The sequence below is a fragment of the Lytechinus pictus genome, chromosome 7, assembly GCF_037042905.1.
Source record: "Lytechinus pictus isolate F3 Inbred chromosome 7, Lp3.0, whole genome shotgun sequence".
Lineage (NCBI taxonomy): Eukaryota > Metazoa > Echinodermata > Echinoidea > Temnopleuroida > Toxopneustidae > Lytechinus > Lytechinus pictus.
Window position 1 is genome coordinate 47,629,164 of NC_087251.1, and position 25,169 is coordinate 47,654,332.

At 36.0% G+C, this 25,169-nt stretch overlaps 2 protein-coding genes across 2 annotated transcripts in view; one reads left to right on the forward strand and one right to left on the reverse strand.

Annotated features, from left to right (window-relative positions):
- Positions 1-5,585, forward strand: part of LOC129264300 (ADP-ribosylation factor-like protein 2) — a 19,084-nt gene extending 13,499 nt beyond the window's left edge. The window contains exon 6 of the mRNA XM_054902150.2: positions 1,966-5,585. The gene's annotated coding sequence lies outside the window, so the exon portion shown is untranslated. The remainder of the gene's footprint in view (positions 1-1,965) is intronic.
- LOC129264106 (leucine-rich repeat-containing protein 74A-like) lies at positions 424-19,942 on the reverse strand. Its single transcript, XM_064102946.1, has 13 exons — positions 19,556-19,942; positions 16,001-16,313; positions 13,893-14,071; positions 13,267-13,374; positions 12,137-12,230; positions 9,848-9,897; positions 9,207-9,288; positions 8,699-8,784; positions 8,130-8,324; positions 7,410-7,505; positions 6,629-6,877; positions 5,834-5,919; positions 424-1,442 (listed from the first exon to the last, which is right to left on the reverse strand). Exons 2-13 carry the CDS (start codon positions 16,164-16,166, stop codon positions 965-967), a joined length of 1,869 nt encoding a protein of 622 aa, XP_063959016.1. The 5' UTR covers positions 16,167-16,313; positions 19,556-19,942; the 3' UTR covers positions 424-964.
- Between the last annotated feature and the right edge of the window lie 5,227 nt (positions 19,943-25,169).

Below are 25,169 nucleotides of genomic sequence, written 5' to 3' on the forward strand. Positions count from 1 at the left end.
TGGGTACCTTTGAGGTTGGGGTACCAAAAAACACCCAAAATTATAGGGACAAAAAGAAATCATGCACCCACCTTGATTCTATGGTTGAAGGTCTAACGGACAGCCGACACTGAGGCAGTAACCAGACCCTCAAAAAAGGGGAAGAAAGGCAGCATTCGTTCACTCGCTTTCAAAATTGCAAACGAAACTGGCCGATCGATATACTGAGGGCGCATGCGCAAATTTGGCCAAGTCTATTTTGCGCATGCACCATCGGTATATCGATTGGCCAGTTTTGTTTGCAATTTTGAAAGCGAGTGAACGAATCCTGCCTTTCTTTCCCTTTTTTGACGGTCTGGTTACTGCCTCTGTGTCAGGATTCTGATGTCCGTTAGACCATCCATAGAATCGAGGTGGGTGCACGATTTCTTTTTTTTCTTTAATTTTGGGTGTTTTTTGGTACCCCAACCTCATAGGTACATGTACCCATGTCAGAATTTGTTACCTGTGGCAGCCTATGGTTACCTCTCTGGGTTAGGGGTGGACGGAATATTGAAAGAATAACCAAATGCATTGTCAGACTGTTTAAGGCAATCCTCAGATAATTATAAAATAAGGCCTACATATGTATGAATAATTACCGTTTTTGAACAAATTGATAATACAAATGAATGCATCATTTTTGCATAGAAACATCATACTTATGCGTTAGTTACAGCAACGAAACTGATTCCAAACCAACCAATGGTATGCCATTTGATAAAGTGTTGTATGATTGACCTGGGTCCAGTAACACAAAGGTTAGTGATTGATCGTACGCTTGATTTTCACGATTGAATGCAATCAATCATAGAAAAATGTTCTACGATCATTGCTAAGTTTTGTGTTACGGGCCCCTGGAGTTGGTTTCGCCAATGTGACCATAGCATTAAATTCTACACTGCCTTTCAAGGACAGTATTTCAAGTTTGTTCATGTAGCATTCATCACAGCGTTGCATTCAGGGCATTTGTCTTTGGTGATTTGGTTGGGGATTTAGACCCAGGACTCTTGGCCCTAGGACTCTTGGCCCTTGGGGTCTTGGCCCTTGACCCACCAGGGCTAGGTGTCCTAGGTGCTTGCTCCAGGGTCTTGCTCAACCACTGTTCCTCGTGAACATACTTTTCATCAAGTTCGCTGGTGAAGTTGACCGTTGCATCCAGAGACCTTATACCCGCACTGACAGTATCGGCCTTCCTCCCTCGCGAGTCCCACTGAGTTGTGTCTGGTTTGATGGTGGTGCGCAGCTTCTGGAGACGATCCGGCGACAGCGCATCGCGGACCACCTTGGGCTTCAGGTCCTGGAACTGTTCGGCGACCGGCTTGTAGAGTGGGTTCCGCCTGTTCTGCTGCACCCGTTCCATCTGTCGCTTGCGCTCCTCGCGTTCGGCTTGTATCATCTCAGCATGGCCAATCTTAAGCTCTCTGTAGTGTTCAGTGAATGTGTTTGACAGAACAGTGTAGGAAAGCATACACCGGTATACCAATGTATAGCCAATAGAAATGCAGGATTGTGTTTGTCAAGTTGTATTGGCAGATAGTAGTGCAGGTGTAACACAATAAACATGAAAATGGAAGATGGTAATGAGCATAACAAACCAAAAGATAAGGATGTTGTGATCACAAATGTTGAAATTGAAAGTCAGAACACCCCAAAGTGAAAGTTACATGAAAAGCGAATGGAAAGCAATGAGACAAGACACACACGAAACGACAAGTGCGAGATAGTGGAGATGAAAAAAATAAATTTGAGAGAATAATTTATTTAAATAAGTACAATATATATATAATACATAATACAAACATGACAAGAAAATGCAGTAGTATTAATGATTTAGGGTACATTTTATCTGGATGACAACATGGTCTTCCTTTTTATCAAAGATTGGCATTTTAGGTATGATATAATGTCCAAAACTTATTTTGATTATTCTGGTTTTCATTTTAGTATTTATTGGTTTTCTGGATGTGTTCACACATGGACTCTGAAGGAGACCAGCAGCTTTACGATCTTTCCTACATTCTGCAGCTTTGTGATCTCCTGGCCCCAAGATGCTTCAAACTATCAGCACAAGTACTACTGTATGGGCTTCAGGTTTGTGCTACTGGTTCTACAAATTTGCAGGCAAGTCCTACGAGCACTACATGCTACAAGGCGTCGGCTCTTTTTCATAAAATTGCATGAAATTATATGAATTTCTGACAAATGTTCTATCGACCAACCGAATTGCACCATTTCAGTGGCTTATAAACACTGTGGCCCATGACATAAGGCTTAGTGATTGATCGCAGGGTTGATTTATATAATTGATTGCACTGTGTATGATTAATTGTGAAAATCACCCTACGATCAATTGCCAAAGCTTTATGTAACATCCTTGTCATTAACAATGAGTTTTATGAAACTGGATCCAGGTCTATCATGAACAGCTCATTTATCTGCTGTCGAGGAATGACCATGCTGCGGGTAAGGAAAGTGAAAGTAAATGAGAAAAATCATAGCAATCAATGGGTGTTATTATTAGTTATTGTGTAGTTGAAAAGATAATTCATTGCTGTGGGTAGTATTTTCAAAGCCATGGCTCAGTAAACCGTATAGGTTAACTTCTTAGACTACACTTTTTATGGAGTGCCATTTGCTAACCCCTCACGCCCCCCCCCCCAGGAAAATACCTTGAACTTGCAGTAAGTTTTCCCCAAAGTAACCTTTCTTGTGAAATTTGAAGATAATGATATTTATGGGTATACAACAAATTTAATGGAAATTTTGGGTATACATTTTTCATGATTGAATAAGATGAAATCAAACATTCCATAATAATCTAGGCTAAAGTTTTTGTTTAGATTACCCTTAAACCTTGAATTATAAGAATACTAACAAAGGCGTTCATGGTACAAAGGAAGATGGCCAGCAAATTTATTGATTTTAACTTTATTGTTCACTATTTCAGGGTGTTATGCATACAAAATTTGCTATCCCTGGCATTTCTCTATGTAATAATGCAGAGTTGCCGACCCTTACGGCATATTAATTAGATGAGTTGTAATGTAAATTCGGTGTCGACTTCCCGACCGAATGACCGAGCGAAAAACTTTTGTTAACACGTTTCGTCTCGTAAAAAACATTTGGTTCATCCGTTTGGTCGTTCACATTGTAATTTATCTGATAAACATTCTGTGACGGTTGGCATCCCTGAATAATGTAAGACTGAACTCTTATGAATTTCAATTTTAGAAGCTTTGGGTGTTGGTTAAAGTTTTCAATTTCGAATTTATTTGTGTTGCAAACCAAGTGATAGTCCCTGAAAACTTCTTCACATTAACTCAAAGAGTAAAGCTATACATACATGTTGTTTGTATATTCATTGTGTGAAGTGCATGATTTGTTTTCTTTGTATACCCCTCTTCTATCACTCATTGAAGTGCAATACTGTTCTTTTTTTATTATTATTATGTCTTTATGATTTATAACAGAGTGTGTCCTGATTTTGATGAAAAAACACAATTCACTTAATTTGAGTTAACATGTTACCTCAAATGAAATGAATTTTTTTTGTAACAATTATTCCCCTTTAGGGTATTGTAGGCAATTGTCATAAAGTTTTTTTTTTTTTTGGGGGGGGGGGCTTGTGTAACCTGGGGTGGTATTCTGAAAATTGTCTTAACTTTTCTTGTAACTTTTCTTGTAACTCAGCAAGATAAGAGCTCGCTAAAATTCTCTTGAATCAGTATTCTGAAAATTGTCTTATCTCTGTAAGGACGTCCCCTATTTTATCTCTGACACGCCCAATATTTCATCATCAACCAATTATTAAGCTTGTTATATGCTTAGGTCAACCATGCCAATAGAAGCGTCTCTTCTGAAAAATAATGAAGCGCATAGTTGATATGAGGCGTAATTTCCTTGCGCCTTCGACGCTTATGCTTGTGCGGTTCTGTGCTAAAAATACACGTGGCTCTTCTCAAAGATATATTTTCTCTGAAAAGATTCATCGTCTCGAGCACCAATTTTTACTTCCTGAAAAGTCTACCAATCCGTCGTTATAATGTCTCCTTTTGTAAAACATGATGTTCTTGCGGGATGCAGCAAGAAATAATTATTGCAGGCGGGCAAATATCGCATGCAACAATAAGTTACATTAGCCCCCTACCTCTTGTAAATTTTCTTGTATTTTGCAAGGAAGTTAACAGAACGCAAAGATAAGAGAATTTTCAGAATACCTTTTATCTCGATATGTTATCTTGCGCAAAGGGATATTTATGTGCCGTTTTTAACTTTACGCATAATTCTAGCTCTGACATCATACACGCTCAGCAAAATTTACAAAGAAAATTTACAAGAAAAGATACAAGAATTTTCAGAGTACGGATTTTTTTGTAACTCTAAAGATACAAGAATATTTCTCTTAAAACAATTTTCAGAATACGGCCCCTGTTTCTTTCGGACTAAGTTTCTATGGGGTAGCATGAAAGTTCTGAAGTTCAAGACTGATGTTGTGTAACTGGAGAGCGTTTCATGAAAGGACTTGTCGGACGTTTTATCCGACAAGTCCTGTTTTATCCGACAGTTACTATAGTAACAGTGCTTCTCAACCAATCAGAATCCAGGAAAGTTGTCAGATCTGACAACTTGTCGGACGAAAATATTGATGAAACGCCCCCCAGGTGTCGCTAAGTGCCCGGTTGCTTTTATTTTGCTGACAATATTTTGTGTATTTTATGATAAAGAATTATGCAAATGAGGGTCATGCTTTTCAGCTTTCTTTATTAGTTTGCAAAAACTTGGTGCAAAGTATTTCCAACATTTAAAAAAAAAATCGGTTGAATTCTTTTGTTATTCATCAATAGGTAAATTTCTTCATATAGTATTGTTTTTTACTCTTCTTACTATTTAATGTGTTTTAATGAGTAAATAAGTTTCAAATGGTTGAGCATGTGAAATTAATACATTTTGTGGGAATTTGTAAGAATCATTTTTTCCCATTCCTCTGTACCCAAACATGTCACAAATGTGGAAATCTTGAAAGAAAAATATTGGCAGACATTTTGGCTTCATTTATACCACCCTTCTCCTCGTCGTTAGAAATTATATAGAAGTTTTGAAAGCCTGAATTGCACTCAATTTAGTCGGCTGTACACTACATTAATGTGGCAGTGAGTGTGACTGATACTTTCTCAGACAATGTTTTGTTGTCGATGTACATAAAAATAAACATTTGTAAATATTTGGATACATTCCTGCCATATTAGATCATGAAATAAATATAAAATACATGAAACACGCAAAGCTCTAAGTTTGTTCATTTTTTCTGAGTCTTTCAAGAAATACAGAAATTGTGTATCAGGTTTAATAACAGAATGTATTGAACAGTTAGCTGGTAACAGAAAATTGTTTACCATTGCACACTTTATGATCGCAACTATAATCATACCAATTTGCATGAAGTACAGAAATCTGAAATTTAATTACTTCTTTGGAATATTGTAATCAAAACTTTGTGTGACCTTTTGGACCTCAGTTCTGATATTCAATTGCCATATTACAATAAACATCTTTTTTTTTCTCAATGAGGTTTCTGAATGTGTAGTTTTTATAAAAATATATATATATGTTTGAAACTTTGGAGAGTCTTGAATATGATATCAAAAGCTTAAACATCTTTCCTGTAACCATATCCAGGAGCTGTAAGATGGCCATTTTCATTCTTTTGTACACATTTACTGAAAAACGGGTGAGGAGAGTGTGAAACATTCTAAGCCCCTGATATCACAGGAAAATATAGCATGCGATAGGATAAGGAGGGGTGGTATCTTACCCATAATCAATCTCTCCATCCCCATCCTTGTCTAATGTTTCTACCAGTCTGTTCAATAGATGCGGTTTCATCTGTAAACCCGAGCTCTGCAAGGAAGAGTGCAAAATGATGGTGTATGGGTTAAGAAATATTTGACATAATGATTAAAGGTTATGTGATAAGCCAGGACTATTTGGAAGCTACTTGTGAGGTGTTACAAGAATTGTTTTTGTTCAATCCCATAGTAATAGCGCAAGATGAAAAAAAAATAGGCGCAAGTCCATTGATTGCAATCAAATTTCGCATTTGATTGCAACCCCACAAGTAGCTTCAGAAGAAGAGAGTTCAGTGTTTTGTGACAAGGTGTGAAAATACTCAGCACCATTTTCATATCATTTATACTTTTATACTTTTTATTGGAACTGCAAGGTGTTTTTATGTGTTTTGTAACTTTTCGAAATTTCATTTAATGGAAAAAATATTTTTATTCAATATTATTTGGCCATTCTGATGAAAACTATCAGTATCATCAGCCATATTTTCTAATTTTTGATCTGACATTCATTATATGCACAGAAGAGTCTGCATATTCATCCCTCCGTATTTTGAATAATGGTCTTAAGACAAAGTCTTATTTTCAGACCAGAATATGCAAAAATTTTATTAACATCTACTAAGTAAAATTTTGTGTTTCATCATCATAACAGATTTCTGTGCTTCCCAAAGATTTGGCTAACACAAATTCAACTGAATTGTGTTAAAAATACAAAAGCAAATAAAAGCTGAGATAATTCAGCTGTTAGTCTTTTGACCTACCACTAGTCCTTTCTTGAACTCCTCTCGGGTGACTGTCAAGCTCTTGTCCTTGTCGTAAGCCTTGAAGAGGTCCCATACTCTCAGGTTATTTGCCGAGATGAAGTCTTTGAGCATCTTTATGGGATCTGGCTCCTTCTCGGGAGGCTTCTCAAACTGGCCAAAGGATGACTTGTAGGTGACCAGGAACTCTGGACGAATCTCCTTCAGTTCGGTCAACAGTTTCACGCAGTCTTTGTTCACTGTGATATCCTGTGCAATGAAGAAAGCATAACTCGTCAAGACGTGACATCACTTACTACTTGATCTTTGGCTATGTAGAACCTTACAGAAGAAATGTGGAATCATACCTCGATGGTGTGTCATGAAGCTGTTCATACGTAACAATGACTTTTCACACGACTGGAACATGATCCTAGGGGCTAAATCAGCTACAGTTACATGTAGAACAAGAACGGCTGACCGGTTTTGCTTAAAGTCATGGAAAACTTACAACTCAAAGAAACATTCCCCTGAGATGTCGGGTGTAATGACGTGTGATTTCTATTTTCATGTGAATACTATTTATTTAAGAACTAAACTTCGTAAGTGGAGAAAGTGAATGGTTTTAATCAGAAAATCCAAATGAAGGTTATTGTAATTTTAATTCCGACATTGACAAAAAAAGTTACACTTTGACTTGTCAACAAGAAGAATGTACATCTGCTGAGGTTTGGTATCTGAGAACTGTTACATTTTGAAGAACTAAGAATATAAAAGAAGTTAAGAAGGATCATATACTTACTGCAAAGTCTAGTAGTTCTAGTACAGTGTTTGAATTGTTCTTCACTGCAATGAGAATTGCCATAGCTCCAGCTGCTGTAATGGGGTTTTGACCAAGCTAAGGGGGTGAAACAGATGAAAGACATAATGTAATGTTCAAGAGAATAAAATAAATACTACTAGTAATAACTTTAATATCATCTTTTGATAGTCATTCTTGTCCCCCCCTTTTTCGGAGGGGGGGAGATTCAATAATTTCAAAACAGTATGTTCAATCGTATAATGATGAAAATAAACACAGCATTCAATATGCGCCATCTATCTGGTGAACTATTCTGAGGCACACAGAGAATGGGGGAAGAGAGCTTAGGAATTACAAGTAGAATAGTTTTGCTTTTGTGTGGGTGTATAGACAGATCAAATTAGCTTAGAACATTCAACAAGATTAAGATGAAAACAGACGTGATATTTAGATACTTCAGGCAATTCTGCTGATTGGTTCCTCTGTGGAACAGCATTCTGATAATCAAGTATTGCTGGGAAATTTTACATTTTCAGAAAATTTTCTGTAAATTCAAAATACAATTCACAAAGGAATTTGCAAACCTTGGACACTTTCGGTCTTGTAACTTAACTTTCAGGAATGCTATTACCGTCAAAGCCCATGGTTCCACGGCTTCAAATTTCCGATCATTGTGGTTTTAACAGCTACACCAACACCAATCTCAGTGACTGGACTAACCTTCAAGACCTTGATACTGTCGTTGATCTCTACGCCCTTGGACAGCATGAAGGCGCCCTCGTTGGTGATCCTGTTGTTACTCAGGTCCAACCATTGCAGCGTGCTGTTGAACTTGAGAGCCTCTGCCATGGCCAGCGCACCCTCATTGCCGAAGCCGTTCCAGGAGAGGTTCAATCTCTTAATACTAAGGTTTTCCTGGTAAAGGGAAGACAATAATTAGCCAGTTCAAGATAATAGATGAGCATACGTAGATGAGGTCATTGCAGACCACGGTTCTGATTCATAATCATATTACATTACAATTTCTATAAAAAGTTTAGTATCAGGTAATCAGATTGTTTGGTAAAATGTTATTACAAATTTGATATTGTAACAAGTTTTATGAAACAGACCCAAAATCTAATCCGTACTGGACCCGTTTCATGAAGAGTTACAACTATGGAAACCACCTTTTTTATGCATGCAGAGTAATATACTACTTTCAGCATGATTTATTTGCTATTTACCATTACTTATCCATCCCTTTAAGTGAATGCAGTTTATCAAATAAGATTTTAGTGTAGTCTTACCGCCAATCCTCTGCAGATGGCTATTGCCCCTTTCCTTCTCAGGTGGTTCCAGCTGAGGTTCAAATGTTCTATAGATTCAGTTGCACCTATAAAAATGACATAATAGATATTCATTATGCTAATTAATTTACATAATCATATCAAAATTATTATCAGAAAGGAGAAAATGCTTTAAAAAGTTTGCTTAATGAGTCTTTAAGCAAAACTTCAATATCTCACTATAGAGACACTTATTTTGATGAGTGCTTATTTTGAATAGTATATTTGGTGTGTTTTATTTACCAACAATATTTAGGTCTACATACAAACCTTTTTTTTAATCAATGATAAGTTCAAATCCCTGTGATTATGATTTCATCAAGCTCATTGGTTTTGGTTATCTATCTATTCTGGATGATATTGAACATTATTTTTGTTGTATTATAACCAAACCGGTTAATTCTTGTATATTATTTAAAAGAAAAACCCAAATGTTAATGTTTTTCATAATCATTTTCAAAATACTCACCTATTCCATGTCCAAGGATCTCCCCTCCTACCTCACCAAACTCATTGTGACTTAGGATGAGCTCTTTTATCCTGTAGTTTGTCTGTAAAGAACACACACACACACACAAAGTTTTTTTGGGACCGTACTCGTAAACAACTTCACAGTCGTAAGGTCTCAATCAAGTCAAGAAATTGATTCAGGTCATTGTATACAGAAACTTAAAAATCATTTTGGGGGAGTTTTTCATGAAGCATCTTGCCAGTGATTTTCACTGACAAATGTGCTCTGAGCCAATCAGATGCAAGGATTTCAGTAGCTTATAACGATTGTCAGTGAAATCACTATTTTTTTCAATCTTTCATGAAATACTCCCCAGGTCTTTTAGGATAATAAGTTTCCATAAATGTGCAATGAATTAAACAGAGCTAGAATGGGGCAAGATCAATGCAACAAATTATTTTCTAACAGCAATTGTCAATTATATTTTAAGTAGAATATTGACCGATAGTTGAAAAAAGCAAGTCAGTTTGCTTTATATTGCCTTTTGATTTGACATTATTCCCCATTACCACATCCATTGAAAAGGACCCATAATTTCATATCAGTCTGGTAAAATAGCCATCCCTAAAAACGATATTCCCCCGTGTTTTATTACTAACCCTAAATGCATCGGTGAATTCATTTGCATCTTTGTCTTTGAAGTCATTACCTGCAGTGGAGTAAAGATACATTGATCAAGTTTAAGTCGTCAATGTGACAAGGAGTATAATACAAGCAAATAAAACAATTTATCGCTAGTCACACCAATCAAATCAACTCAAAACTGACCAATGGTACGTCATTGAAAATAACATGATAAAAGTTTGATCGATCAAGAGTCAGTTTGGTAGTAGCGACTGTGACATAAAGCTGATCATATAATAGATTGATATATTCAGGCATGTGGACAAACAGGTGCACTCAGATCTAACTGAATTTAGAAGAATCTAGCTGTTGGCAATGATAGAATTACACACCTGTCAAGTTAAAACTGATTTAATATAGAAGCTAACATTTTGCATCTATTTTACACACAAAAAATCTATATGGTCTGCACTGTTTAAAATTTGTGTTCAAGACGATTTTGATGAACAATATTTTACAATTCACAGAATTCTGTTAATAGTGGTGATAATGGAAATGATGATGATGGTGATGATGGTAATTTATGATGATTATAATGATGTTTATTATGATGATGGTGTTGATGATAGTGATGATGATGATGATAATGATGATGATGATGATGGTAATTTATGATGATTATAATGATGTTGATTATGATGATGGTGTTGATGATAGTGATGATGATGATGATGGTGGTAATTCATGATGATTATAATGATGTTGATGATGATGGTGTTGATGATAATGATGGTGATGATAATGATGGTGATGATGATGATGATGATGGTGGTGATGATGATGATGGTAATTCATGATGATTATAATGTTGATGACATGGTGGTGATGATGATAATGATGATGGTGGTGATGATGATGATGATGATGATGATAATGATGATGGTGGTAATTCATGATGATTATAATGATGTTGATGATAATGATGATGATGATGGTGATGATGATGATGATGATGATGATGATGGTGGTGATGATGATGATGATGATGATGATGGTAATTCATGATGATTATAATGTTGATGACATGGTGGTGATGATGATAATGATGATGGTGGTGATGATGATGATAATGATGATGATGATGGTGGTAATTCAAGATGATTATAATGATGTTGATGATGGTGGTGATGATGATGATGATGATAATGATGATGATGGTAATTCATGATTATAATGATGTTGATGACATGGTGGTGATGATGATAGTAGTGGTGATGACCTGATGTTGAAAACAATAATTCATCAATCACGAGCCCATTAAAAGAGTTTAGATTATTAACCCGATTTGGGACACAATTGGATCAATTAGTATTTCATGTGTATAATGAACCAAGACAGTATGCAGAGGTCTAATGAAACATGCATTGAAAAGTATCCGAATTAGGTTAATTGCCGGTCTCAAATTGCCATTTGAATGACCTGTGCGTCAGTTTGAAATTATTCAAGAGGCAAATTAATTGGATGGTCCGTCATCTGTTCCTCGCTATAAAGATAATTTAATAATTGAATTATACTTCTGATTATTAATTTCACTTATTTATTAAATGATAATTACAAATAGGCAAAAGGATATCGATGTCGTCTAATCTATAAATGAAAGAATAATGCTGAAATGCACACGTTTCATTGAATGGAATGTAAATTCTTCACAAAGACCACTGAAATACCAGAGTCAGAGTAATTGCGGCATGGTTGAATAACATGAGGCATGGCATTTTTTATTAGGCAAAGAGCATCCAGTCCGAGTCACATAAGAGTTAGAATAGCTTTTACGGCACTTCAGAAAAATGAATGTCTTCATATCTACTTGTGATGTCAAAGTTTATACCATTAATGTGTTTTTTAAGAATGGCACAAAGTCTTTAAACTTAAACTCTCTCAAGGAGCTGTATAATGTTATCTGGGACCTGTTACATAATGTGTTAAGAGTCAATGGCATATTTTGTGTGTGCCAGGGTTTGTTTTTTTAGGCGAAAGTTTTATGTAACAGGCCCCTGGGCCCCACTGCGTAAAAGTTACTATTATGGTAAATTTGTTATCCAATGGTAACTACCATGGTAACGATGATCAACAGCCAATCAAAACCAAGGATTCCATGCAAGATACCATTGAATGGCAAAGTTACCATGATAATAACTTTTATAAAACAGGGCCCTGATTTGGTGCATTCTGGCTCCAGTGTCATTGAAATTTGCAATGAGAATATGATTACAATTCATATAGTTTTGGGCCAACAAAGAAGCGATAAAATGATGACAACTTACCAGATAGGTTGACTCTTCTCAAGTTTGTGTTGTCTAATAACATCTCTCCCATTGCCTTGGCTCCTTTTGATCCTATTTTATTCTCGGCAAGATTCTTAAAAAACGGTAGAAAACACACACAAAAATTACAACATAGTAAATGAAGGAACAAAGAGAAGCACGGTGCATTGGTGCGCTTTTCATGAAATTATCTACGACAAAACAAAAACCTATATTACTGATCATTAGCTCACCTATCATCAAAACAAATTTAGTAAACATAGAAAATTGTTATCCACTGGCCTACAGAAAGAAGGCTATGAATGCTTGACCCCCTACCCCACCCCCCTAAAAAAAATATTTAAAAAACGGAGAAAAGGAAAGGAGAGGGAAAAGATTGTAAATGAGTTCGTTTTGGAATATGTCAAACTATATAATAAAATTATATATATTTTCATTTAAAAAAGGTAAAACTTTTTTTTTTTTTTTTACATTTTACCCCATACATCATTTCCGCTACCTTAAAGTTTTTGGGTCATATCGCCACTGAAATAATTGAAAGTAATGCATAGTTCCTGCTAGCGAGGGTTATTCAGATGTAGGGGGCCATTTCCAACAAAAAAAAATCCTGCGCTAGGTGCCTCTCTGATTATTTCCAGTAGTAGAATTTTCAAAACATAGACCAGTCTATACTTGCTGTATCCATTCTTCATTTTATAAAAATTACAATTCTTTAGAAATGCACTCATATGTGTCAATGAAAAATTAATTTTCATTGATAATTACACACTCGCATGGTTTGGATGAGAGAAGAAATGCTAAAACATCTGAAAAAATTAGAAAAATACCATTAGAAACTATTGAAATGATTCAACTTAGGCCTTTACACAAAGATTAAGAGAAATGACCTGTAGAAAAAAATTACGGTACAGCGTTCGGGAGAGAGAAAAAATGCTAAATATTCATCAATGAGCAGAGGAAAAGTATAATGTAAAAAGAAACAAAAAAGACAAAGATAGAATGGGAGATGAGAAGTAGGGAATGAGGGGGTGGAAAGAGAGACAGAAAGAGAAAGAGAGATAATGTGAGTGAAAGAGAGAGAGAGAAAGAAAGAGAACGAGACGGCGAGACAGACAGGGAGAGATACTCACAAGGTCACTTATATAGCAATTTTCTTTGAGCATATCAGCAACATACACGCCACCTTCCCCCTCAATCCAATTATCCTCCAAGTCCAAGGTTAAAACCGTTGTATTCGCCTAAAAATAAAACAGACAAAATTGTAATTATATCGATGAAATTACGAAAGAAGATGAATGGATGTAACAATATCCTTTGTTGTACAACAAAGGAGATAACAGCCTTGATCATCAACGCGCCCATTATAGATGCAACAGTCAAATTGCTTCTGAAAGAGCATCATGTTTTTTTTTCTATATAGTAAAAATAATGATATAGTTGGTCTAACTTCTAAATGTGTCTATAAAAAAGATATTTTGGATACTTCAGAGCAAGAAGTTGAACCACAATAAATCTAATTGATTAGGGGTCATGGAGCAAATGAAAATGGGAATGAAGGTCGCGAGTGTTAATTGACTTAGGGATAAAAAAAAAAACATACTCTGCAAATTACACTTTAGACTCTTTATTATTTCAAATACCGTCTCTTTTTTTCAAATAAAATTTAGCTTTGAAAATTAATGTCAAAATACACAATGAGTATCCAAACTTTCGAATTGTTGGTAATATCAATGGTATAAAGGGGATCTAAACTTACCACAAGGGCTACTGCAATGGCCTTGGCGCCTTGAGGTCCAACCCCATGGTGCTTCATCGAGACTCGACTCGTGGTCATGTGACGCAAGAAATGTGAAGCGGGCACAACACCGATATCAAGGCAAGCCTTTTTGTAGGTTTTACGGCCAGTCGGGTCATACGCCTCTATCTTTTCTGTTTCTGAAAAGAGATAATTATTGGCCGGTTTATGTCAGGAACGTCTTGGAAGCATCATGAAAAAAATAATAATTTAATAATTTATCATATAGACACAAATGGGGGGGGGGGCACAGTGCAATTTTTGAGAGAAGATGTGAGGAGAGAAGAGGCGGGGTCGCCCCTTCCCGGCCTAGATGAGATCTGTTCACGAAGATAGTATAGCGTTATTAGGCAATTCGCGCTTCAACGACGCACGACAGATTTACGAACACAGGAATGCATTGTCAAATGCCCTTCACGACAATGAAAATCCAAAAATTCTTTGTCGAAATCTGGAAAATCAAAAAAGTTTCTGTCTGGACTCCCGACATATTTGCAATTTCTGCGTCATGTCTAAAACTTACGACGAAACTGCTGATTGACGGGCATTTTCAATACTTTTCAATACTATTCATCTCAATTGATTTAATTTGTAGATTTCAGGAACTATACGCTAATTAAAGGAAGATACTGTACACAGGGAAAATAAAGGAAATATGTAAAGAGATATATCCCATGTAGGCCCCGATCTTATACTGAGGATTTCGAACAAGGGCGGCAAAATATTAACAAAACAACAAGCTATATAACGTTTTGCTTTCTACCCGAAATACTAACATTAACATGCCGATAAAAGAAGAACTCGACCTGACCGCTGGTCTGCTACAAAATCTAATTAGAATCATTATTGATTGACCGTATATATGATACACTTATTAGGATGACAATTTGTAAACAATTATTGATTGCAATATCCTATTTAGTTCTGTCACTGTACCGTTCAAAGTCAAATTTCTCGTCGTCACAATACTCTGGGTATCATACAATAATCTGTTGATAACCTTGGTTACTATAGCTGTGTGCTCGAGGTCTCCAAGTATTATTTGCTCAGAACTATTCGATATGATAAGAACGTCCGTGTGTATATTTGTTTAAATGCTGTTTAAAAGAATGCACTAGTTACTGTACATTGTAACATATAAAGCAAATGCCGACAAATGGGAAAGCGTATAATGCTAATTGTAACTTGATTACGAGACATTAATAATTTTGTAACTTGGGACTTAGGAGGTGAAGGATATCCAATACAACTATACAGTTTCGGTGACGCAGATATTTCAATCTTTTATGGCTTTATTAGATTGATGCTCTTAAACACAGGGGCCCGTATTCTGAACTCGGGTTTAAATTAAACCCTAGTTTAAAGTTGTGGTTTAATTATGGATAGCCAATTGTTGCGCAAATTTCTATTAGTGCAATTGCAAGTTATTGACTCACATGACACTCAAATCATTCATTACTGCTGGGAATGATAACTGAAGCATTTTTCTTCATTGTGCAAGCATAATGGAAACAAAATAGTAATCATAAGAAATATGCAATGTAAACCAGACTTTTTGAGTTTTTGGCTCCCCGTAATTTTAGCACAGAGTAAGACCGGAGACTAGGTTAACCCTGACTTCAAAATACGCGGGCCAGGGAGGCGGATATAACCCAAAGGCGATTTTCTTCGCATTCTTGATGGCAAACAAGGGATACTTGATATTTGCTAGACCAAATCTTATTATTCACCACAACGCATATTCCTTCTTCATCCTTGGTTCTTCCCTTTTTCTCTCTCTTTTAAGTCCCCTGATTATTATCAATGGGGAGGCCTGCCACCACCCGTCACCATTCATGCATTTAAGACGCACTCCGAACGAGATGGAGCAGTGAAAATGAGGAAGCAGACATTACATTCACACACGCACATCCACCCATCTGCACCCACATAACCCCTCCACCCACACACGCATATATCCTGTACAGCTAGCTCTACACCATTCCACCCATCCCCGGAAGTGGACAACACCGCCAAATCAACATCCCATTTTCAAAACTTTTTGTTTTTTCTCATCACACTTGACTTACCATCTACTTCCAAGTCTGTATCCCACCCGCTATCGCTTTGGTCCGAATCGTCATCCCTCCCCATCTTATTCCCCCTCTTGCTCGCCACCGAGGAACCATCGGTTATCGACCCCACCCCCGACTCGTCCCCGCCCCCGCCGAAGTCCTTCGACGGCCTCTGGTCCATGGTGAGATGGGCGGTGGCGAGGACGGGGGCCCCACCGGCCGAGTCGCTGTCCTGTCGCACCTGCTCGCCGACCGTCACGGGTCGGTCGTCATTGACGCTGTGGTGGCCGTTGTCGATGTCGTCACCATTCAGAAGGGCTTGCTCATGCTGTGTATGTATAAAAAATGAAAGGAAGTAGAACATCAATGAATGATTCCATATTCTTTGGAAAAGGTGACGAAATTGAGACAATGATACATAAAAATAACGTTTATGACGTTGTATAATAACGGGGTTTATGACATTGTAATTTATATAAAGATAATATTATCCTGTATAGAAGTTAAATCATATAAATACACCAATCACATCTACTGCTTCTGTCACTTTAACACCCTTAAAGATAAGTTTGCTGAAGTGGTTTAATATTTTAGAAAAAAATTTATTTATTTTTTAAACATGATCTGGCAAAACTGTGTTATCATATTCATCATTCGTGTTGTGTTATCATCCACTAGACGCGATAAATAATTGAATTCTTGATTGAAAAAATATTCAATATTTCCTTTCAAGGAGATATTGTGAAATGCTTGAGAAAAAAATGCAAAAATCAAAAACTCATCAAGACAGCTAATAATTGAGATTGAGAATCCCGCCTTTGCTTACCCAGTCCAAGATAAACCTGATTTTTTTTCAATATCGTTCGCTTCTAATCTAGTGGCCATCACTTCGAAACATTCAATTTGTTTATCATTATTCTCGTTACATCATCTCAAGTTAATATTATACAAGTATAAAACGAGCACCGATAAAATATGCAAATAAGAAAATATAATATATAAATACATTCAGTCAACAATTCTATTGTTACCACTACCAATGAGATGACAAACATCGTGTAATGTTCAATTTCCCTATCGACAATTTTACGTAGATCAATTTTCATTTGTGTCGGTTAAAGTTTTAATTTACCCCGTATTGTTTGTATTATTATTACAATTCAAAATAGATTCGAGCAGACACCAGACCACTCAAACATAATCAATCTATGAGACGCCGATTGTACCAATATTATATAGAACAATTATTTGTTATATAATCATTATTTATTAAATAATAACTATTATTCATATATAATTTACATTTTATTTGTAAATAATTACTATTATATAAAATAACATTTCTAATTATTTATATATATAATTCCAAGTAATACTTCATTATTTGTAAATAATAATAGTTCGACATTCCATTATTTATAAATAATGAAAAACAAATAATTATTTATAAATAATGAAAAACAAATAATCATTATTTATAAATAATAAAAAACAAATAATCATTATTTATAAATAATGAAAATCAAATAATCATTATTTATAAATAATGAAAAACAAATAATCATTATTTATAAATAATGGAATGTCGAACTATTATTATTTACAAATAATGAAGTATTACTTGGAATTATATATAAATAATTAGAAATGTTATTTTATATAATAGTAATTATTTACAAATAAAATGTAAATTATATATAAATAATAGTTATTATTTAATAAATAATGATTATATAACAAATAATTGTTCTATATAATATTGGTACAATCGGCGTCTCATATCAATCTCTTGGTATGAGCTCGCTAACAATTTCAATTTTCTGAGCGATTAAGTCATGTATCATCATGTCATTAAAATTGGCAGGTCATTCTGTCAACATTCATCTGCATGTCTATCGGTGAATTCGTTACGGGGAGCAGTTTTTAAAATATACTTTTTCAAGTATAGTGAAAACGCAAAAAGAGGAGAAAAGGAAGTAAGAAGCAAGCAGATCATTAAAAAGACAGGTCTGTGTCGTTGATAAGTCTTTTTATTCCTATTATGCATTAGAAAAAAATATATACAACGTCTTGCCTTTTCCAAAATAACATGGTGCCCCGGTGCCCCCCCCCCCCCTGTCTTGGTAATCATAAATGTTATTATCACATAACCATGATCACAAAACCGCGTGCCTCGATTGGCGGAAAGTTGTACACAATATTCCCCTATCAGAGGATGTCGTACAACGTAGTTCCTTTTGAATATCATCGGAGTGATATTTTTTTAGAGAGAAAAGATAACAATTTTCGAATAGTAACCAATTTTCTTTGGCTTGTCAACATATTTTGTGCCCTAGCCCCCCACAAACACACAATTCTGAGGTCTTGCAGCATAATCCCCTGTACATACAGTTTCCCATATCTAACTAACTACAAATTGCTGTCTTGGGAAAAATTATCACTCCATCAATTTTTCTGAAGTACCCTTTAGAACTTCTGCCGACAATGATTCATATCGTAACACAGTCCATTGCACAGCACACAAACGTCGTCATGGCATCACTCGGTCATTAAAGAGCAACAATTTACAATTAGCTTTGTGTGCAAAAGAAACACACGGAGAGATCCAGTGATTACTGATCATAAAACCACCCGCCAAGTAATAAGCTAGTATAAAATGGTTTACTTTGTTTTCTACGATGTGTTATCGTCTTCCTTTTTGGAACAAATTGTGATCAAAACGCGTTTTATGCAGTAATATGCACTGAGACAATTGCTGTTTTGAATACTGTAAGGTCGTTCTAGAGTCTAATCCTCAGCTTATATTTTAAGCAACTTAATTCAGACCGTATAAATTGGCTAAAGTATTACTTTAATCCCATTTATGTTGCAGGGGCCGCGGAAGCGGGGGGGGGGGGCAGCCCCCACTTTTTTCCCAAACCGTGTACAAAAACGTAAAAATGACCATAGGATTGTGATTTTTTGCATGGTCACCCCCCTCCCCCCCCCCCCCACTTTGAAAACCGTTCCGCGGCCCCTGTGTTGGTCAAGCTAAATAGGTTGTCGAGAATCATGGAATTGCTGATACGAATCGAGTAAGCGAAGGAAGCCTATATAGTTCATATAATTATATACGCCTCAGAATTACGGTACTTTTTTGTCTAAGATCCTAAAATAGCTGCAAAATAAATAAGTATAAAGCATTTACACTTTACCGGAAAAAGTACTTTCGTTAAAAAAACAAAAAATATTAAGACCACAGCGTTTGCGAGATTTTTGTGGATAGCTGGTGTATTAATGCGGTATTTGTCAAAAACTATAAATAAGCATATAAACATGATGAATGTAAGAAATACAGTAGCTTTGTCGAATTTTCGTACTAACGAGATATACATGTACATGTAATTATGTTTCCTCAAAATAAGCCTTATTAGGCATGCATTGTATACACAATTTATAATAATTGTCATCGGAAATTTGAAAATGTACTTTGGTTTACGTTTATTTTGCTAAAGTTTTGGCTAATATAATGTAACAAATACAAAATTACAATACAAAATACACGATTGATAACACTTTATTATAATGTACCAGAAATGTTGTCAGTCTTATTATCACTAGACGGTCACTTCTGGACGGTGTATAAAGCAGACGATCAAAGCTGGCAAAATCGTGATAAATATTCCACAACTCCAAATATTGGTACAGGGGTCATCGTAACAACTTAATCACTGGATGAGCAAAACTATCCTTGCAATCAAACTTGTCTTTATTAACATGATAATATAGACGTAAAGTTTCCCGATTTAAGCCGTTGTTGTGGATACGTTGAAATTTGAAATGAAGAAATTTCGTTCTAATTCATCGTAACTCGGCGGCTCAAAGAATATCAGCATCCGCGTATTGCACAAACTGAAAGGTCTGGCCTCATGAATATCTCAATAACTTCGTCAGTTAAAGCCAAGTTTGTTTGTTTCTCGTTTGGTATATTTGAACAAATCCAGGAAGGGTCATTAGTCATAATTTGGTTATCAGTGAGGTGATGTCTAATTGGACCTTTGGGTCGGAGTCAAGCAGAACTAGATCAAAGAGCGAAGTGGCTACAATAATTGCACTATAGCGTTACTGAATTAAAAGAAAAATCGAGTGTTTAAAGTTAGCCTCATAAACGAAATTGAATAAACAGAGAGAATCTTATATAAACACACATAACAAGGATGTTGACTTAATGATATGATTCATGATTTAAAATATCATGGTTAGAAATTTGGAAGGGCGAGGGCATAATTGTACATGGAGGCCTACTGATAATATAGCAAAATAAATGCACTCCAAAATTCGAAACCCCCTTTTTCCCTTTCAATTCTCTCTATTTCTTTTTATTATCGTTCATGATTTGCATCAGGGGCGGCGGAGCAAAGTTTAAAGTGGGGGCACAGGGAAAGAGGGCACCTTTTCTTTCGAAAAGGGCACTATAACACGAAGAAAAAAAATTCTAGTGGTTTAATGAGTTAAAAATTTTGAGGGGTTAGATATGTCGTATCACGAAAAATTTATAAGAAGCTGCAAGCGAGCAAAAAATGTGACATTTTCAAAACGAAAATCCAATTTTGTGATAGATTTTGACGTAATATTCAGAAAATAATATACTTCACCCTTCTCTCTTTCCTTTCTCTTTTTGTTTTCTTGGACGTGAAAATCTGCACGCCACTGCTTATCTATATACCCCACTCACATGACTCACGAAGGCACGTAGGACACGTAGGATTATTCTTACAAGTTTTTTTTCCTTCACGAGTAGTAACATCTAAAAACGAGAATATTATTTTCTTGTTTCAAAACGGGTCCTTCTCACAGGTGAAAGGGGCACAGTCACAGAACACGTTCGTGAGGGGCACTTTTCTTTGGCAAAAAGGAGCACCGATTCGAGAAAGGGCATTTACAAAAAGGCAAGGGGGCACTTGCTCACACATAAAACGGGTCCTTCTCAGGACTGGTGAAAGGGACACACACAAAAAACAGAAACTTGCATGTGTTAGTAATCGTACTCAAATGTCAAAATAATTTTGACACTATAGCGACATACTTTGATGAGTACTTTCACTCAATGAAGGTACTTTGAAAACTCATCTTGTCGAGTATATTTCATTTGACACTATAGTGACACATCAAGTGAGTAAATTTGAATAACTCAATCTAATGAGTAACTTAACCCAGTGTAATGAGTATGTTTAAAGTATATTTACTGACTTTTTGAGTATGTGAGCATATTACACACTTGATTAGTTTTAGCGATAATCTGACGATTAACTGCGCTGAGAAAATGAGTAGTATATGACTCTTGTATGTGAGTTTTGGGGTGTTGAGATCATGCATCCAAGTAATTTTACTCGGATCTCGCGTTAATTGCTTGCGCGCACACGTGATACCGGCCAAATGTGCAGAGCATGAAGACTTTTCCGGTAAGTTCTACATGTCTTTTTATTTATTTTCCCCCTTTTCTTCTATAATTACTTTTCTTGACAATAATAGCTTAGACCTACATGTATGGGGCAAACATAAATGCTATTTATGGTGACAACAGGGTGCATTGATCTACATTCTCATCCATCCGAGGCTCACGCCTCTCGGTTTGGGTAACCACACACCAGCCTGTTGTTGCGCCGCTACCCCGGGGCCAGAAGGGAGTGAAGGCCAGTGTGCCGCTACGATTGCTGGAGTCATTTATGAGGAGGGCAAATAAGTGACATCGTCCATGATTACATAAATCATGGACGATGTCACTTATTTGCCCTATTTATTTATTTGTCATTTATGAGGAGGGCAAATAAGTGACATCGTCCATGATTACATAAATCATGGACGATGTCACTTATTTGCCCTATTTATTTATTTGTCATTTATGAGGAGGGCAAATAAGTGACATCGTCCATGATTACATAAATCATGGACGATGTCACTTATTTGCCCTCCTCATAAATGACTCCAGCAATCGTAGCGGCACACTGGCCTTCACTCCCTTCTGGCCCCGGGGTAGCGGCGCAACAACAGGCTGGTGTGTGGTTACCCAAACCGAGAGGCGTGAGCCTCGGATGGATGAGAATGTAGATCAATGCACCCTGTTGTCACCATAAATAGCATTTGTGTTTGCCCCATACATGTAGGTCTAAGCTATTATTGTCAAGAAAAGTAATTATAGAAGAAAAGGGGGAAAATAAATAAAAAGACATGTAGAACTTACCAGAAAAGTCTTCATGCTCTGCACATTTGGCCGGTATCACGTGTGCGCGCAAGCAATTAACGCGAGATCCGAGTAAAATTACTTGGATGCATGATCTCAACACCCCAAAACTCACATACAAGAGTCATATACTACTCATTTTCTCAGCGCAGTTAATCGTCAGATTATCGCTTTACCTGGCTGTGAGTTTTTTCACCCGTTCTGCTATCATACCTTACAAACTTGAAGAAAAACTCATTTGTACGGATTGTTTTACATACTTTCACTGACAGGGATACTCAAGAAAAGTAGTTAATAAGTAATGTCCTTGAAAAAAAGATCAGGTGTAACAGAAACCCAGATTCTCGAGTAAAAACACATACGTTACGAATTTTTGCACTTAATTCTTTATGTAAAAAACAATTTTACTCATGGAAAATAGTTCTCGTTTTTTGTGTGCACAGAACACGTTCGAGAGGAGAGGGGGCATTTTTGGTAAGAATTGGCACTTATATATATATATACGAGAAAGGGCACTTGGTAACACTTAAAACGGGTCTTCTTCAGGTGAAAGGGCACAGTACACGTTCGCGAGGGGACATTTTTCTTGCGTAAAAGGGCACTTTTTTTGGCTTCAAACAAGGGGGGCACTATGCCCACCTGGCCCCCAGGATCGTCGCCACTGATTTGCACACACGGTTCACAAAGAACTGAAAAAAACCCAAATCTTGAAAACCATTTTATGAATTGACCGTTTTCATGAAATTCTATGTCATTTTCATAATCTTAATTTTGTTTTGTTTGCTTTTGCTCTGAGGCGTTTTTGTTTGGGTTTCTTAGCCTTGGTCTGTATTTTCATGAGAAAGGCGACCAACCAACCAACAATCGTATTTTCGTCAAATCATTTTGTTTCAATGCGTCACAATATCATCAGGAATATAAGGTAAATTTCCGTTTGGTCTCATTAAATGAGCATTAAGAATTAAATGAGAATTGTTTATGATTTTTTATGAACCAAATTTTCATTTGACAAAGCCCAAAATAATAAGATATGAAAAATGAGACCATCTGGGCATTAGGTTAATCGGCGATTAGTACACCGTATAGACCAAATGGCAAGTGACCCGAATCGATAGTAGACCAAATGGGTCTACTATCATTCTCATAATAGGTTTATTCTTAGTCTAAACTAGAATTTTAAATCACAGGTCTATGGAATGCTGGGCTTCATAATCATAGTTCGTCCATTTCGTGGCAATTATAACGTATCAATGAGTTCAATAAAAATTAATATGTTTGCATTTTTTATACTTCTCCTGTCATGACTTATTTAACAATTTGACAGTTTTTGCAGAATAAATGAGAATGAGATGACAACTGCACTCCATAAAATTTGAGGTCTAAGCTAACTTAACCCAGGTTTAATTATATCATGGCTATCAGAATACCACCGAATGGGTTTAATTAACCCATGTGGTACCAGACTATAAGAGAAATAGACCAACTGCTTGTAGGCCAAATGAATATTAACCGAATGGAATACAGCCATATCTATTAACAATCCCTAATCGATCACGGTATAACAAAAGATGCCAATCAATAACTATTCTCAACCTTTTTTATTTCACTGCTTTCGACGTCGAACGTTTAAAGTCAGAAAACGAGTGACACAAAGGAGGCTTTCGGGTTCCTAAATATATGTTGTTTGTCAAACCAAATTGTACATGCAAATAAAGAAACAATGGTGTCTGAACAGAGAGGGGTTTGATTTTCCAATTGTAGGTATGAATAATTAACACCCCGTTGTGGTATGCCTTCTGGAAAGTGTTTAAGTGCTCTCGTGGTGTTATCTGATATCATTACTTCTGTCAGTAATTTACACACCGTTTTACTGATATAATCATTTCATATTGCGTGAATATAAATGTTAAGCTGTCCATACTATTATAAGGCTCATGTGATGGAATGCAAATTATGAGAATGTGTATTTATTAGTGGTGATTGTTCTGCCCGTTAATCATAATTTTACTATCATTTTCTTTCACAAGGAATGGTAGTCATTTGTGGTAAAATAGACTTGAAAGACAGATACCACACCCCTCTTCATTAGCACGTTCGATAAATCCAAATTTACCTTTTGTAAAAAACAAAAGTAGTTGTTATTCGGGGCCTTTGATTTAACACTTACGATTTTAGAGTACATGCTATGCCTTCTATGACAATTGTCACATTTACAAACAGCAATATTGTGCAGTGAAAAAGAGAGAAATGGAACGTTAAAGTAACTACTAACAGATCATAATATGCCACCTTTCATCAGTGACGATTACAACATTTATAAAAGCAATCTGCGTTTATGAGTAGTCTTGTTTTAGTTCCTTCTCGGTCCCTATCCCATTCTCCACTTCGATTAAAAATATTATTTCAACATAATTCACATTATCATTTATAGTTTTCTCTTTAAACATGTTTTCGGAGCTAATAGTACATTTTGAAAATTGATTTTAATAAAAGAAGATGAAAGAAAGAAGGTGATTTTCTCGACAAATGTAAACATTTCAAAATAAGTCAGCTTACAACTTGTGGAAAAAAATAAGCTCAAAATATATGCAGACGACATGTTATCGTTGATCACTATATGGCTATCGATCTAATCGATATTCATGAGAAAGAAGAGATTAACGACTCCATTATGGGTCCACGATAGAACAATGGATCGATGTCACAATGCACATGGCTGCCAGGAAAATACCATATACTCAAAGTAAAGGAGTCATCGAACCAATTTCAAGGGTATTTTGAGGTAATGAAACAATTTTATTTCATTTGTGTCAGCGCGGATAATCGATAAATCTAATGGTGAGATACCTTTCTCTATATTCATGGGGGTATTTTTCTCTGAATATTTGACCCGATTGATATTGACCTATGTATAGACATTGTAAAATTATCTTCGTTGAAATTTTTAAGTATTTATTCAGGTTT